Source organism: Synchiropus splendidus, chromosome 4 (genome assembly GCF_027744825.2).
Source record: "Synchiropus splendidus isolate RoL2022-P1 chromosome 4, RoL_Sspl_1.0, whole genome shotgun sequence".
Taxonomy (NCBI): Eukaryota; Metazoa; Chordata; class Actinopteri; order Syngnathiformes; family Callionymidae; genus Synchiropus; species Synchiropus splendidus.
In genome coordinates this window covers 21,065,624-21,082,889 of record NC_071337.1, presented here as the reverse complement: position 1 = coordinate 21,082,889, position 17,266 = coordinate 21,065,624, and the positions used below count along the sequence as shown (strand labels likewise).

Below are 17,266 nucleotides of genomic sequence, written 5' to 3'. Positions count from 1 at the left end.
TCATTGGCACAGTGTTGCCGAGAGAGGGCGCAACTGTCCTTCTGAAAAGTCGATGACAGTCCTAGTTCATATTATACTGACCGGACTGAAGATGTGATATGGAAATAATCATTCTGAATTGTCGATTGCTGTTAAAGATCATGTCTGATTTTAAGTGGAGCTCAACTGTCTCATATTCGCAGTGTGAGACTCTTCATATTGTTATAAGTTGTTATAAGTTTCTGAAGCCTTTCAAGTACTGATGGGAAACTACTAATTTGCATAACTGACTTAAAGGACAGGGATAAAAAAAAATGCAGTTATGCTTTTTTTTTTAGGTCCAAAACAAAGGCTTTTAATTGTCTTTGTCCTGTATAGATTTGTTGAACCAGGGCTTCAGCCCACAAACAGCAAGGGCTGCTCACAAAATCAACAGTCTGAAGGCCGAGGGGAAGAAGCTGTTCCTGTGACGGGAGGTTCTGGTCTGGATGGACCGCAGCCTCCTGCCAGAGGGAAGAGGGACAAACAGTCCATGTCCAGGGTGAGAAGGGTCGGCTCTGATCCCACCTGCACGTCTCTGGGTCCTGGAGACATACAGGTCATGAAGAGGTGGCAGGCTGCAACCGATCACCTTCTCAGCAGAACGTACGATGTGCTGCAGTCTGCTCTTGTCCCTGGAGGTGGCGTTGCTGTACCAGACAGTGATGGAGGAGGTGAGGATGGACTGGATGATGGCCGTGTAGAACTCCACCGGCAACTTTGTCGGCAGTCGTAGTTTCCTTAGCTGTCTCAGGAAGAACATTCTCTGCTGGGCCTTCCTGATGAGGGACCTGATGGTTGGCTCCCATTTGAGGTCCTCAGTGATGGTGGTTCCCAGGAAGCAGAAGGAGTCTACAAAGGAAATGGGTAAACCAGCCAACATGAGAGGGGACAGAGAAACTGTTACTCTCCTGAAGTCTATGACCATCTCCACTGTCTTCTGAGCGTTGAGCTCCAGGTTGTTGTGGTTGCACCAGGACACCAGCCGCTCCACCTCCCTCCTGTAAGCCGACTCATCTCCATCTGAGATGAGCCCCATGATGGTGGTGTCATCCGCAAACTTGATCAGCTTTATGGACTGGTGGCTGGAGATGCAGCAGTTGGTGTACAGAGAGAAGAGTCATGGAGAGAGAACACAGCACTGAGAAGACCCGATGTTGAGGGTCTGAGTGTCGGAGACAGTCGTCCCAGACACGCTGACTCCGGCTGGTCAGGAAGTCTGTCATCCATCTACAGAGGGAGTCAGGCACGTCGAGCTGCTGAAGCTTGTCTTCAAGCAGATCTGGGAGAATCATGTTGAAAGCAGAGCTGAAGTCCACAAACAGGATCCTGGCATAGGTTCCTGGGCAGTCCAGATGCTGCAGAATGAAATGAAGGGCCTGGTTCACTGCATCGTACAGATCTGTTGGCTCTGTAGGCAAACTGCAATGATTCTAGGTGAGAAGCAGTGATAGATTTCAGGTGAGAGAGAACCAGGCGATCAAAGGACTTCATGACCACAGACAGTCAGTCAGTGCCACCAGTCTGTAGTCATTCAGTCCTGTGATCCTGGCTTTCTTAGGAACAGGAATGATAGTGGAGGATTTAAAGCAGGCAGGAACATGACAGGACACCAAGGAAGCATTGAAGATGTCCGTGAACACTGGCGCCAGCTCAGTTGCACAATGCTTCAGAATGGCAGGGGAAACTCTGTCCGGACCTGCAGCCGAAGGTTCAGCTTCCTGAACTGAGTGAGCACGTCCCACTCCATGATGCCAAGAGAAGGAGGGAAAAACATAGTGCAACAATAAATAAATAAAAAGTTAATTTAAAAACATGAAGAGGATTAAGTTAGAAATGGTGGGGTGAGTAATACATTTTGGAAGTATGGTCACACGCATGGCTTTTGGACTTGATCAGAACTTCTGACCCCACTGCCAGGTGCTTCTCCTGCAGTGAGTTACCAGAGACTCGTGGGCTTCTAGCCCACCAGAAACAGCTGAACCAAAACACGACTCTGGATGTTTAATGGAGGCTAAAAAAAAAAAGTGAAAAAACATTAGAGGGTGATTGCGTAACCATCCAACTGGTGGTAAGCTGCAGATGAAAAGCCTGATATCACTGTACAGCATAAACAGCTCCCATTCTTAAAATAACATGTTTGTGGAAGGTGATAAAGGGGGCGACGGGCAGCGGAAACGGCTTCCTGAAAATAACTGGAGATAAAGAGAACATTTTGTGGCTAATGTTTCATGTCAGTCAGTGACAGCCAAAAATAGTCTGAAGGCCCAGAAAGTATGTACATAACAGTGAGCAGAACTTCTCCTGTCTGGAGAAGATACAGTGCAAAGGTCTTGGGTGGTAACTCGTATGCAGTGTGACATTAGCACTGATTCAGCTCTCAGCCGTCACTTCCCTGACTCAACTGGAACAGCTCCTTCATGAGGATTAACACCAGGGCTGGGCCACGTACGGGGCCACATTATACACTGTGACTGTGGTCAGGCACCATCAAGCCAAAAGAGAGAAGAGAAAGAGCCTTAAATGTAACTGAGATCGGGTGTTATAAAAGAAAAGAGGAAAAATACACCATGACACTTAAAGGCTTAAAATGTTCATCATCATCATCATTGTTTGGTTTTATTATCAGTATAAATTATAGATATTGAAGGGGTAAAAAAGGAGAGGTACTATGTTATGTCCAAGTGAAGTGTCAAGCAAAAATGCACTGTGAGCAATTCATTTTCTTATTTTTCAGGTAAGGGACCTCACAAGAGGATGGTGGTAAATAGGTTGTCAGCCGGTTGATGATGGCTTCCTTGACGCGTGCTTCATTGTGGGCCACAAACCAGCTTTTTTGAGCAAAGCGATGCCAGCTGAGGACAATTTAAAGTAACTTTACGGTTTCAGGCATTGGGAGGAAACCAGAGTGCTTAGGGAACCCCACTAATTGACTGGACCGACAGTCCTTCTTGTTGTGAGGCTGCATTACTGACCACTAGCCCACCGTTCCAAAACTGATCCAAGCGGTCTAAAATGGACGCATTCATAACAAAACAACAATCTAAGTAGGACAGAGAACACTTTGCATTTTGACACTCACAAAGAAAAAAAGCACTTTGATTTTCTCCACAAATAGAGGTGAGCGTCTGGAGGTCCCATCTGTTTGCTCGTGAAAATGTCTGCTCTGACGTCCAAAATGTGTGTTAACAGAGCGAGTGGGCGACTGCTGACGCTGTTTTCAAATGAGTCATCCTACCGAGATAAAAACAAAGAGGATGTGTTTGGTGGACTCATCGGGGGATCATTTCAGATCTCCATTGTCAATAATACATTTGTGGTTATGGTGCAATAAAACGTCTTGTTCATCGTGTGGAGATGCGACCTCCTCGCCCAACATCTGCTGCGCACCAGTCAAAGCAGGAAATCCCGGCTTCAAACTCGCACCTCTGCTGAATAAGCCAGCCAGATTTGGACCTGGGTGGCCCAAGTGTTGTGGCCCGCTGGGAACACACAGATCGCTGCAGCATTATGTAACAGCAGGATTTATGGCTCCGAATACTCAGGAATGTCTGAAGACGTTTGAAGTTACTTGGATGATTTGCATCTGGGGAGCCACAGACACGCAGGAGTAGAAGAAATACAGAGGCTCTCATCTGCTGTTCCAAAAAGACCAGATGAAACATTGAAGTGCATGATGGAGGCAGAAGTCCAGTTACAGGTCTTGATCCAAGCAGACCTGCAGCACCCTGCATCAACAAAGTCACATGATGAGGTCCACCATGTTACAGTGCACCTCCAAAAACATCACTGTATCCCATTAACAGACCTTGAATGAAGGAGGCGGTGTTCAGTGATCCGTCCTTGCTCTTCTTATTCTTACTTTAAACACATCAGGCTCTACTTTGTGACACCTCATGAAGCTTCCCTGCACCATGTATCGTCAGTATTGACAGAGAGACGGGGAGCATTGGAGCTGTTCATCAACTGGTGTATAGATAGCCCACTACTCAATACCACTATGGCTGAGAAGCTGGTGGTCAGCTTTGTGTGGAGTACAAGACCTCCAACCACCATCAATCTGTTGGAATACAGGACTCGGTCAAAGAACTGGGTGTTCATCTCAGAAGGGGACTGGATACCTCTTATCACATCCACAAGGTCAACAAGAAGACTCATTGCTCCGGAACATGAGGTCTGTCAGCGTAGGTCCTGCAGATGGAGGCGCATGAAGGCGGTGGAGGAGGTGATGGCCAGGGACAACACTAAGAGCATGATGACCTTCACACCCTCTGTGAGGAACCACGGCAGATGGAGATAGAACACATCTATCTGCCTGCTGAGTCAGTGTGCAACATTCATGGCACTGGTCAGCATCTCTGACCACATGAAGTCTTGATGATGAAACGGGTTGGTTACACTGTAGAGTCCTTGGGTTCCTTCTAATAGAATCTCTGTGTAACAAACATGTAAACACTGTCCATCTGTAAGTACCGCACTTCACTGCATGCGCTGCCAGTTATCTTACTCAAAAAACAAAACAAAACAAAACAAAAAACACAATAAAACAGGTAAACGCTAATTGACTGAGCAATATTCATTTATATTACGGAATAATAAAGTTTAGATTGCAGAAGTCAGAAAAAACACCGAGGGCTGGATGAGTCGATAGACACGCCCAGCTGATGCTGAACCTCGTGGCCGCTCATGAAGTGACGCGCATCAGCGACGCTGAGCGAGAAGAAGCGCTGCGCGTCACGGAGCTCCTGAGTCCGACCGTTGTCTCAGAATAATGACATTTCTGCGCACTTGACGACATGAACGACCTCAAGATCGCGGTGTTGGGGAGCGAAGGGGTCGGTAAATCAGGTAGGATGGCCGTAGGTTCTGTTTAAGATTTGTTTTTCAATCGATTTTGTCTAGAAAGTTTGTGTTCTTCTGCAGCTCTGATCGTGCGCTTCTTCACCAGAAGGTTCATCGGCGAGTATTCCTCTTCTTCAGGTGGGTTGGACAACATTTTACTTCATAATTGTGTGCTGTACTGTGTGTGCGTGTATATATATATATATATATATGTTTTCAGCTTGAATGATAATGACGACCTCATTTATGGCCCATGACTCAGGCTCAATAGAGCTTTGTTGAAATAATCGTGGTTTCATCGGCACCGGCTCTCCACGTCCAGGTTTGGCATCTGACCAGGTCAGATCACCGCTGCAGTGACCAACATGCGTTTTTCTCCTTGACCTTGGTCACATGAATGAATCCCTTTGTCCCCCAAAACACCACTAATCGAGGCGATGTGCTGCACTTGCTGACCTCAGGTTCATTTCTGCAGCTCAGTGGCCATAGATTGGAAAAGAGAAACAGAAACTGTTGATGTGCATTGATACAGTCTCATGGAACTTCGATGTCTACTGTTTCTCTTGACTCGACAGAATGTATATACAGGAAACGTCTGGCAGTGGATGGGAGGCAGATGAACCTGGAGCTCTATGAGCCCTGTTCTCAGGTCAGTTTCACACGGCGACTGAGATAAAGTAATATATGTCTTTAGCCTAAACTGACAGCCTCACAACTGTTGGTATTTCTGGGCTCAGGCATGTCCGCAGGGATTTTTGGGAGTGGGTGATCAAGCCAGAGAAAGGACCCACCAGTTTTATCATTATTATTGTTGTGAATAACAGCGCGGTACAGTGGAACGCAAGGTCGTAGATGTGTGTGACGCATACTGATGAGAGAGTAGCTTTTGTTTCCTGAAGAATTTAAGAATGAAGATGGCTTCCAGCATAAAAAGGCTGGTGCTTGAGCACCGCGAGGGGTCTCTATGAAGAAGGGAGGAAAAAAAAACAGGCTGCCAGGTTTTCACTGTAGTGTTAACTTTTGCTACTTTTTCACCACTTAACATTTAAATGTCACTTCAAAGCTGCTTTTTAATTTTGCTGTTGTGTCACAAAGTCGTGCATGAAATCTTTTCTAGCAGAATAGGTTAGTTAATTTTGCCACGGTGGTCGAACCAAATTTGCTTTTACTACATCAATGTCTTACACCCGCACAAGACAAAAATAAACAGTGATACTTCTGATACAGACCAAACAATATCAAGGAATGCCCCAGCAGTCTCAATGCCACCTTGCTTTTGTGAAGGACCAGTCTTGTAACTCAAGTATGATACGTTCTATCAAGGTTCGTGTAGCCAAGAAAGTGCGCTCACTTTGCAGTGCTAATATGAGCTGTCGGAAGTAAATGCTATGCTAATAATTTTTGATGTATGCGCACACTTTGGCAGGCTCAGGCGAGATTTCTTTTTAAGCCTCCGCAACAGACTGTCTTGGCAAATCTACATCGCAACTGTTTTGTAACTTTTTACACCGATGTTGCCATGCTAACTGAGACATCGCAGTCCAGCTACTTTTTACAGCTTGGGTTCTGCTTTTATTTATCTGCCATTTTATTTTATAAGATATGAATTGAATGAAATGTTCCATAAACAATGAATAAACTGCGCTTCTGTTTCAGTCAGGCGACAGTAAATTCTCACTGGCTGAGCTGATCCACTGGGCCGACGGTTTCATCGTGGTCTATGACATCAGCGACCGTTCGTCCTTCCACGCGGCCAAAGCCACCGTCTACCAGATCAGAGAGCTTCACCTGAAGCCCACCAAAAGGTAACATCGGTCCTAAAAACACAAACTGAACACAGAACTCTAAAAAGACAAAAAACAAGAAAAAAAGAAACGTAACTTAGCTGTCAGTGCTTTGATTTAAGGGAATGACTTCCAAGTTCAAATTGATTCGGATAATTTAAGCTAATAATGAAGAGAAGCTAATAGCATGATGCTGCTAGAACCCAAAAAGTTAAAGTAGATATATGGGCAAATATCCACCTCTCAATCCACTTATGGACGTTCATACGTATTCATTTAAAGACATCCATTTTCTTGAACACGTGTCCATCCAGAAGACATAAGAGTTCAGAAATATAAAACTGTCTTGAACGTTCTTCTTTGCCTCTCAATGTCATTGAACGAAAACAAATGAAGTCCCACTCAACTCAATGAGTCTCACTTTCACTTTCTACAGTGACTTTCCTGTTCTCAAAGGTGTGGTCATGTGGTCGCCACCTCAGTGATACTGTACCATTAAGGATGTGAACTATAAAATCACTGTTTGACTCAAGAAATTCCAACTGCTGTTCGCCTTCAGGGACGCAGAGTGTGTTATTTTCTTGGTGGGCAACAAGGAGGACCTGTGTCACGCCAGAGAGGTGGCACCCGAGGAGGGTCAGTGTCTGGCCAACGAGTTCCACTGCCACTTCTACGAGCTGTCAGCGGCCGAGCAGTACCAGGAGGTGGCGCTCATCTTCTCCAAGATGGTGCAGAGAGCGAGTGTTAACGGAAAAGCTAAGGAGCGCAGGAGACGGCCCAGCGGGTCCAAGTCCATGGCCAAGCTCATCAACAACGTCTTTGGCAAGAGGAGGAAATCAGTGTGAGGCGACAAACTTTGGGTTTTAGGTTTGGATTTGTTTTTAATGCCAGTCCGTGTTGATGTCTGAACCACTTATTGTATTTTGTAGGCACTTGCGTATGTCTCTAATGTTGTGAATCCCAAATAAACTAATGTTGCTCACCAGTGTGGAAGAGTTCAGACCATCCAGCCATTCTCTGAAGCTCACCTGAGGTCAGGCTGTGGGGGCAGCAGCTAAAGTAAAGAGGCCCAGTCTCCCAAAAAAGCTCCTCCAACTTGTGAGGGAACATTGAGAGGTTCTCTGCTCAGTAACAACCTTGGGAAACATAAAGCCACCCCCAGAAAAAAAAGTTTAAGAGGGAGGGGAGGGGGAAAAAACCCCCACATTTTCTATCGCACAGTAGTGCAGAAATGAAATATGGGGAAGAAAATAAATCAAGAGCTGCAAAAATAGTGGGAAAAAGTAAAGGAAAAATAAATAGAACATATGGGGAAAAAACAATTCACTGTTGGGAAAGAATTCAGTGAAAAATGGATTGAGATTTAAAGGATGAGAATATACAGAAAACTAAAAGCTGACAGCAGGAATAAACAAACCCAAGAAAAGGCTGCGCATAAGCCAGAAAAAGAATACAAAAGGACAGCATATGTGCTGGAGAGTAAAATGAAGAGGGGAAAAAAAAGATTTAAAAATAGGTATATTTTGCAGGTTGTGGATGTTGTATCACCTCGGGCCAGTGAAATGGATTACGGTCCTCATGCAAACAGGTGTTGCAAAACCCTCCTGCCACCTGAAGCTTCAGCTGGCTTCACTGAGAACCTGAACGGGTCAGTCTGAAAGAACCAGATCAACCAGTAAGGCCAGGGCCTGGTCTGCTGGCTCGCACCGGCTTCTAATGTTACACCTGCTTCGAAAATATGATGAATTGATGGACGGAGTCGTGCGTTACTCGATCCTGCCGTGACCTTTCCAACCTGAACACCACTTCTCCGTTTAACTTGACAAACAAACAAGCAATGCACCAGCTCAGTCGTCACATCCCACCTGAAGACAAATCCTCGGTGAGCTTCATCCTCGGACCATCTTTAGGGCGGCCCCTGGACAGACCCCAGTCTCTCTGCTGAACTCCCACAGAGGAGCAGGAGGTCTCACCTTAGCAAAAGTAAACGGTTAAAACAGTTTATCCAAATAATAGTAACATTGAAAAAAACTGAAAGGTAAAAAACTATGCGAAAAACCAAAATAGATGCGAGGCAAACAAGGGAAGAATGAAACAAACAGAGTTGTCATTGTCCTGTGAGAGCAAGAGAATCCAGAGAGTTAAAGGTCTCTGCACCATGTGGCTCCGGTTAGGACCCGATGAGTCATCAGAGCTGCCAAATCTGGACCCTAATCTGCTGGAAATCCCAACAGCTTACATTAACCAGTTGTGATCCATCTGAGGATCCATCAGAACTGTCAGGACAAACTGTGGCTTTCTCGGAACTGACTCAGGTGCATGGCTCATTGCTATCTGTGTTCAGCAGCGCTTGCGCGGGGCAGGTATGTCAGGAACGTGGTCTGCAGTGGGATGTATGTGGAGGGTGGGGGGTGTCTTTAGGTCTGGCCTCTTATTGCAGAAGCCTGTCTTCCATTTAAAAAAAGAAAGGGTGGCACGAAAGCGGAGTCTGTCTTATTTGATAATCTACCAAATGTTCTCCTGCTTCTACTTCACATTCGATTAACCAATGCGGACGGTCAATCACAGCAAGACCGAGTCGTCCAATCACACATCGTCCACGTTAATCCTCCGTCACAGAGAGACTTGAACCTACGGACCTGGTTATTAACCTGCCGCAACTCATGTGGGACGTCATCGTCCTGAAATCAGCAACAGAAGATCCTTTAGTACGCGCCGGACCATCAGTAAAAGTATTCACGACAGCAGGGCTTCTTCAGGTCAAATCAGCAGACAATGTGATATCGCCATGGCGACTACATACATGTCAAATGTGACAATTGTTTACATTTCCTTTTAAGATTTTTCTTTTTATTATGTGAGGTGAGAAGTGCCACATGTTCACATGGAAATAAATATTCATCAAGGAACTCTCATTGTCATGTTCCACTACTTACGCATTTGAATTTGAATTCAATTGAATCAATACTGAATTGAATCACAATCTAGAGAATAGAAAAAAAAAAGAAAATTGAAATTGAAATGAAAACATTCTAAAAAAAAAATGAATGTATTATCTCTAGTTTGGATTCTTTTCTGAGAACATTATTATTATTATTTTTTTTAACAAAACTCAATGTCAATGTCAAGCTACTCATGCCCATTTCAGAAAGTTGATTTCCTCCCTTCAGACGTCGTATGAGAAGTAATGTATTCCTGTGGTGACTCATCTCTGCGCAGAGGTCAGGGGCTAATCATGATTCAGTGAGGGCGAATATGGTGACGGAGTTAAAGCTGATGACCTGAGCAGGAAGGAGGTGAAGACAAAATGGACGTCAGTGATGGGAGACCTGGGAACAGACACAACAGACAGACTTTTCCTCTGCATCAGAGGTGTCTGACACAGTCACAATAGGCGCCAAGACGTGGAAAAATTTGTACATTTAGTGAGTCGTCTGCTACCGACAGTTCTTCACATGGAAATATATTCAGTGGCACCTCGGTTTCCGAACGTCCAGGACTTTGAACAAATCAGACTATGAACAAAAATTTTGAGATTTTTTTGCTTCTGATTCCGAACAAAAATCCAGAACATGAACGCCCCTGAAAAAAGACGGAAAAACATAAAGTGCGCAGACCGATCAGCTGACCCAAGACGCGCTTTGTTATTGTGTATAATGCAGCTTCTGTATGCAGACGTGTCCCGTTAGCTACATTTACTGACAGTTTTTTCTTCATACTGAGGTGTAAAACCTTTCCTGTCTCCGCACTGGACCGTGGTAGAGTGTCACAGGGGAGGTGCTCGCTCTCCACACCTCCGAGGCTGGAGCGCACACTCCAGGGTTTGATGTCCTGTTGTGGGCTGGAGCTGGGACAGGGATGAGGCGAGTCTGGGACAGAGCGTTACTTGGTTTATGACTTTGTCACAGCCAAACTGCACAGAAGCGCACATTCAGAGCTGGACACGCACCGGGCACCTCTTCACTTCTGGAGAGACGTCATTCACTCGTCAACCCCTCCCACATGCAGCGGCCACACACATAGAGGAACAGCGCACCTGCAGCAGACACTCTACATTCACTCTTACAAAAGACTATTTTAAGGCTTGGAACGCATGATTTCTTTTTCCATTCATTATAATGGGAAAAAATCGATTCAGATTTCAAACAATTCGCTTCTCGAACGGCCGTCTGGAACGGATTGTGGTCGAGAACCGAGGTACATATATATTTTTCCTATAGGCCAAATTCAGAACTATGATCAAAAATACTACCTTCACTACACATTTTTGTTTAGTCAGTTTTTGTTATGGGAGATCAGCATTCTTTATGGGAACCAAAATCTTGAATTGTAAATCTTTGTGGGTCACAATATCAGCATTAATATCAAGCTAAATTTCGCCTCACCCTATCAAGCTCCCTGGGCCACATAAAATGACCAGGCTCCAGATATAATCCCTAGACTTTGGGTTTGGCATGTGCTCCCCCATGAACATAAAGACCAGCAGCAGTTCACCTACTTACTTGGTTTTTTGATGACCTACTCCACATTTTCACATTTCCTACTCTGACAACAAAAAACTGGGTGCGAACAGTGACTTTACCTGGAAGTTGTCCGGCATCTTGGGTCAAATGTGATCCATCATTGTGCCATGCTGAGATGGGGCGCTTTTTTTTTAGTTACTTTAAAGATACTGAGATGTTTGAAACTGGTTTAATGTGAACACGCAGCCTCCTCTTGCTCCTCTCCAGACGCAAAGATGGTGGTGACCGTGGTAGATTTGGTCCGACCCTGAGTCACTCCCGAGCTGAGACACTCACCTCACCACAAAACCTTCGTAAAACACCTCACATTTTGTCACCTCAGTCAACAGTAGTATGGCAGAGTACTGTTGACAAGCCATGTGAGAGGTCTACCTACGACTGCCCCTGGATCCGAGTTAAAATGGTTCTCCAGTGCATAAAAGAAATCATTTATCATGAGTTATCGAGTCACGTTACGTTCATACAAAAACGGTTTTGTCGACACCTTGTGGGCAAAAATGGAAACTCTCTAAAAGAAAAGAAAGGAAACAAACGTTTTAATGTTTTATTTTGAAATTAGTTCAGGTGATGAGCGTAACAGTTTAGGTGTTTTAATCGAGATACAGAGATGAAGTGGATTTACATTCAAAAAGTTAAAATGAAGGCACAGCGTAATATATTTCGTTTTTCATTCACAAGCTGCATGTAAGGCTGAGCTACATTTAAGTGAGCGATGAACTCAAGTGTTCTCAAAGATCTAAACTTAAATGAAAGATTTTTATATAGTAGCTTTTTCAACAAAAGGTGAACCTACCGAAATACAGTCAGCACAATTAGAGTCTCAGCGTCCAGTGTGAGTATGCAGCTGTTTGTGTTTGATTCACTTTATAAAGTAAAAGTGCAAGTACAAACAATGACATTCACAGATCGATGGCTTCTTTGTGATGCTATTCTGGTTTTAGTACATTTAAAGCAGCTCTAGTGACAGTGGTTTAATTTTCAAGGCACTGAGATTCATCATTTGCAGAGCATAAAAATGGATGACAAAAGTTTGAGAATTAAAAGTAAATTAGGTAATCATTTGTTTAACGAATGCTTGGATTCAACAACGGCCATGGGAAAAAACATACCTAAAAAACACCACTTACTTCTTTTCTTTTTTTTGTCAAGTGAAATTAAGATCAATTTAACTCTTATAGGATTGAAGATTTTGGTTGCGTTTGCTCTGAGATTTGTTACAATCGAAACAGTGACGACGTGTGGCGAGCATGGGTACTACAAGTGTATGTATATATACAGGCATATATATATATATATATATATATATATATATATATATATATATATATATATATATATATATATATATATATATATATATATATATATTCCGGATTGTGGCACACGCTGAATGCTACGAATTTAATTAAAATATTTTGTAATTTATTTTTTAGGCCCAAAAATATCAAAATTATAATATCAAAACTACAATTCCTGTCTAAAAGTCCTAATAGCTAATTGCTAATTGTTTTTGCAACTAAATAAATAAATGAGGCTAATGACTGGCACTAAAACTCCCTAGTTAACAGATGCTACCTGCAACTGTCATGAATAATTCACATTAAAAAAGAAATCCCATTTTTGGTCTTTGAAGCAGCAGCAAGATAAAATATACGTATTGCACAGGAAGAAGAAGAGGTGATGGACTAAAACAAAAGAAAACAAGCAAGAGATTTGGCAAAAGAAAGTCAGTCTGAAGTGAAACTCTCAGAAAGACTAAATTCTCCTCCAGACTTAGGATCCTTCAGAGGATAACGCAGCTGGAAGTGGACGCCTCAGAACTGCTGGACACACATTTGTAGGCAACATTATTACAAATAATGTGTTTATGAAACGACCGCGGGGCTGCATTTTTTGGATATGTTCAGCATTGAAATGTTCTCACCTGGGCTCTGAGGCGTCAGGCTTCATCCTCTTTGGGGCGCTGCTCTCACTCTGGGGAGCAACACTGGCCTCAACACTCACCTGAAACAACACATGAAACATATGTTATGAAGTAGGACACATCTGAAGTTGGAGGGAATTAAATTACTTTTGATCACCACTCATGCGATCATTTCCTGTGCTATTTTTCAGGTTATTCAGTTACACAAGTCAGTTTTGATTCATTTTAAAGCAGTGAAAGCAAGCTAATTTCTAAACAAAAATAAATAACAACAAACAAAGAGGCATCACAGTAGTAGTAACAGTCTTGGATAGAAACACAAACTTGAGCTAAATATTTTCTGGTAAGTCAAGGCCACACCACGTACCATGTTCCTCTTTCTGCTTGGATTGTTGCTGCAGGTTGGCGTGTCCAGGTTTTGGGGAGCTGACTCAAAGCTTCGTGGGCTGAACTCCTCTCTTTGGTGGATCACCGTCTGCTTGGACTGCAACTTCCTGAAACACACAAGGTTGGTCAGTAGTGAAAGCTCTTTTTTTCTTTTAACGTGTAGAGAATCATACGATCCATCAAAAGGTACTTATTTAACTAAATTACTTTTAGTCAGTTGGTAGCATGATTGTTCGCAGCTGACATTGTGGTTTGCTGCATGAAAAAAGTTCTCATTTGTCATGTCATCCTGCTGATCATGTGTCCCGTTTGATTTAAATCGAACTTACAAACAGATTAGATTACATTAGATGGATAGAAAACCGAAAACGCACCTATTAATCTATTTAATGAATCTATTTAAAAGTGTAATGAAATAATAATAAAAAAAAGTATTTTACCAATAAAATTTGATACTTTCTTTTGAAGAATTTCAAATATTAACAGCAATGAGCTGATTTGCACAGCAGATGGCAGTAGTGCGTCAGACCTCACCAGAAGGAAGGAAGGAAGGAAGGAAGGAAGGAAGGTCAATTTCAAACACCACCAAAACTGGACCATCTGTTGATGGTTCTACAATCAGCATCTCCTGAATATGTCGTTAAAATCCACTGAGCTGTTCATCAAATATAACATGAACTATAACATGAACATGGGCAGCTTTGAAGTTTCACACCGACAACTTGAGAGCTATAGAAATCCTGGGGAAGTGTTGAGTGAGTTCCCAGTGTTGCGCTTTGGTCAGAGCCCAGTCGTCCATCAATATGTCACCTGGTTAAACACCGCACATTAAAATTGTGGCTGTGGTGACAGTGGCAAGTGTAAAGGTTAGTTTGAGTTCAGCAGCAGAACTCTGGGCGTGTGTGAACTCCGCAGGCCTCATCGTTCAATTAGTGTCAAAGAGAATTGATCTCGCTGCTAATGAAGTCCCTTGGTAAGGAAGGAAATGTGTGTCGGTTTATGAGTTTCACTGAAACGGCAACAACAGAAAGACGACAGTGACTTCAAGCAGATGAAGGACTAATGAAAGCAGGATGCCACATGACCTGGCAACCATGAATGAATCATGTAAGACTGTCAGTCCTGGACTTGTGTAGTCTTTGTTAAATCAATAATTCAGCTTGGTCTGGACACACACACACATATATAGACCCTTCAGCCCTGCTCTCCCAGTGGTGCCAGTCCTGCTGACCCCTGATCTTCTCCGCCTCGTCCTCTCCTCGGTCCTCCACTGCTGCTAATGACACTCCCTGGAGTTCCCTGTTGGTCGGCCTGCAGCTGCCTCCATCTGCCGGGTGGTCTTTCACGAGCGCTGCTCTCTGACAAAATGATGAACTAATTACCCTGTTCGGGGACGCCGGGGTCGGGGCCCTGGGCATGGCTGGTCCCCTCCAAACTGGAGCTCAGACCCGGGTCCTGAGGTCTGACTGATCAATGCTGAGGAGAGGTCCGAGGGACAGGGGATCCTGAGGTGCTGACAATCGGCCACCATCAACTGCCCGAGCTCAACACAGCTATTTTCAAATATGCACAACTGAAGCATTGCATATTTTATCATTCCAACAGAAACTATTCATCGCGCACAAACCAGTCAAATTATTTAGTCGGTTTGCAAACCAGACATCAGAATTTAGCTCCAACATTTCCAGCCTGGCAAGAAGAGCTAAACTTAAAGTAGCGTTTTTAGTTCAGCTATTTTTTTTATTATATAATAAATTAAATCTAGTTCGGCAAGGATGAAAGGGAAGGTGTTCAAAACGGTGGTCAGGCCAGCAATGTTGTATGGTTTGGAAACAGTGGCACTGAGGAGAAGACAGGAGGCAGAGCTGGAGGAAGCAGAGATGAAGATGCTGAGCTTCTCTCTGGGAGTGAGCAGGATGGATAGGATCAGGAAGCAGTAGATCAGAGGGACAGCACATGTCAGGTGTTTAGGAGACAAAGTCAGAGAGGCTAGATTGAGATGGTTTGGACATGTACAGAGAAGAGAGAAAGCCAGTACATTGGTAGGAAGATGTTGAGTAAAATAAAGTAAAATAAAATCTTGTAAAATGGGGAGTCTTTTCTGCAACCCCATATAATGTGTGCAATATTCCAACACAAATATGGAAAATTGTATGGAGAAAAAATATAAGCAACTGATTTCCTCAATGAGAATTTGGGCGTCAATTACAATTAATTACAGCGTGAGCCAAGTGAGAGGGAACAAATGTTCTAAAATGTAATACGGGATGCACTATTCAATTCAACAAATGTGGACGAAAAATAAACTCACATGTGCGATTCCATTTATCCCCAGTACTGACCCAGTAAGAACCAAAATGTGAAGAGTGATTAACAATAGGAGATGGTTGCAGATCAGAGTCAAACAAAGTTCAACGCACCCACACTGACCTCTTCAGGTCACAAGCACGACTATAAAATAATGATTTTCATCCCCATCATTCCATATTTTATTGGAAAAGAGCACATCACCAGAATAATACCTGCAGTTTTATGTTAAAAAAATGTGAGTGGTGTATAACTGGTACTTACCTGATGGCAGAGCTCAGACTTTGGTGCCAGTCATTTAGATCTTCCAGGTTGTTGGACATCAACAGAAGTTTGGCTTTGGGGAAAGTGAGCTGCAGAAATAAAGTAAAAACTCAATTACACTAAGAAACAGAAACATAAGGCGAAAAACTACACTGTAAATACGAATAATTTCACTCATTTACACTTTAGATTAGGGGAAAATATATTATCATAAATAAGCCACGTATTCTCCGCTGTACTAGCAGCATATCACAAAGCACTGGTTGGGGTTTTGTTGAGTTTGAGTAAATATTACCCTGGATACCGAAAGTGCACTGTAAACAACAAGGTCATTACTGATAACTGTAAATAATAATAATAATAGTAATAATAATAATTGTAATAAAATAAGTAATTAGATCACTCATAAGTGTTTCCCAATCTGTCTATTTTCACTGCTGTTGTTAGCCTGTATTTGTATTTGTAAATTGCGACTGTTATTCTTTGTCTCACTCGACAGCATTTTGGTCTGCATCAAATGTCCCAAATAAATAAACTTGATCTTCGTGACGTCAGTAAGTCCAAATTACATGAGTGAATTTTCTCCTATCCCAAAAACTTTTGGGTCATACTGAAGACTTTTACCATTCTGAAGCGACGACCTTTAGAAATAGAGGTTCGGTATCCATTGTGGCTTAAGAATGATGTATATTACAAATTGATTCGCCCTGATATGTCATTTATTTTCGTCGTCATGGCCTCGTTTATGAAGTCAAGACCGTGCAGTGGATCATCTGACCAGTAGGAGTCAGGCTACACCAACAAAAACACTTCACTACACGCTCTTCCAGAGTTGAACTGCTGCTGCTCGCTCCTCAAACGCTAATGGATTAAATAGGGGAGGACACACAAAGATACATGCTGCCCAAGCATGGTTTTTTTTTTTTTTGGAATTTAAAAACATGCATGTTATTTCAAGACAGTAAAATCAATAAATAACAGAAGGATCTAAAAGCACATAAGCTGCTTCATTTAAAGCCGGCCCCATCTGACGGTAGCTTCCGGCTATACATCACTGGACAGTGGACAGAGTGTTGTGGAAGTCGGTAGAGGTTAACAAAACAAAATGAAGCACCATGTAAACAAAGACTATCACTTGACTTGTGCTCACGTTGCTGAAAGCAGCCTCGGCCTGTACATGTCAAATACACAGAACAAACAGGGCGGCGTAATTACAC

At 43.1% G+C, this 17,266-nt stretch overlaps 2 protein-coding genes across 6 annotated transcripts in view; one reads left to right on the top strand and one right to left on the bottom strand.

The window, feature by feature from the left end:
- The first annotated feature begins 4,728 nt into the window (after positions 1-4,728).
- Positions 4,729-7,645, top strand: rergla (RERG/RAS-like a). The gene is made up of 5 exons (XM_053863168.1): positions 4,729-4,866; positions 4,942-4,998; positions 5,436-5,509; positions 6,517-6,665; positions 7,204-7,645. Exons 1-5 carry the CDS (start codon positions 4,815-4,817, stop codon positions 7,487-7,489), a joined length of 618 nt encoding a protein of 205 aa, XP_053719143.1. The 5' UTR covers positions 4,729-4,814; the 3' UTR covers positions 7,490-7,645.
- Positions 7,646-12,541: 4,896 nt separating this feature from the next.
- Positions 12,542-17,266, bottom strand: part of arhgef39 (Rho guanine nucleotide exchange factor (GEF) 39) — a 45,749-nt gene continuing 41,024 nt past the window's right edge. For 4 of the 5 annotated variants that reach the window (XM_053862996.1, XM_053862999.1, XM_053863000.1 and 1 more), the window contains 4 exons: positions 16,050-16,138; positions 13,459-13,585; positions 13,092-13,171; positions 12,542-12,990 (listed from right to left, as the gene is read on the bottom strand). In XM_053862996.1, the coding sequence (XP_053718971.1) occupies positions 12,951-12,990; positions 13,092-13,171; positions 13,459-13,585; positions 16,050-16,138 (336 nt within the window). In that variant the 3' untranslated portion in view covers positions 12,542-12,950. The remainder of the gene's footprint in view (positions 12,991-13,091; positions 13,172-13,458; positions 13,586-16,049; positions 16,139-17,266) is intronic. The other variant, XM_053862997.1, reaches the window with a different exon arrangement.

Excerpts from the sequence above, each read along its gene's own strand:
- rergla (XM_053863168.1), top strand. The coding sequence starts at position 4,815 with ATGAACGACCTCAAGATCGCGGTGTTGGGGAGCGAAGGGGTCGGTAAA. Across the intron at positions 5,510-6,516 it reads TCTATGAGCCCTGTTCTCAG|TCAGGCGACAGTAAATTCTC; the intron begins GTCAGTTTCACA and ends CTTCTGTTTCAG. Across the intron at positions 6,666-7,203 it reads CACCTGAAGCCCACCAAAAG|GGACGCAGAGTGTGTTATTT; the intron begins GTAACATCGGTC and ends GTTCGCCTTCAG.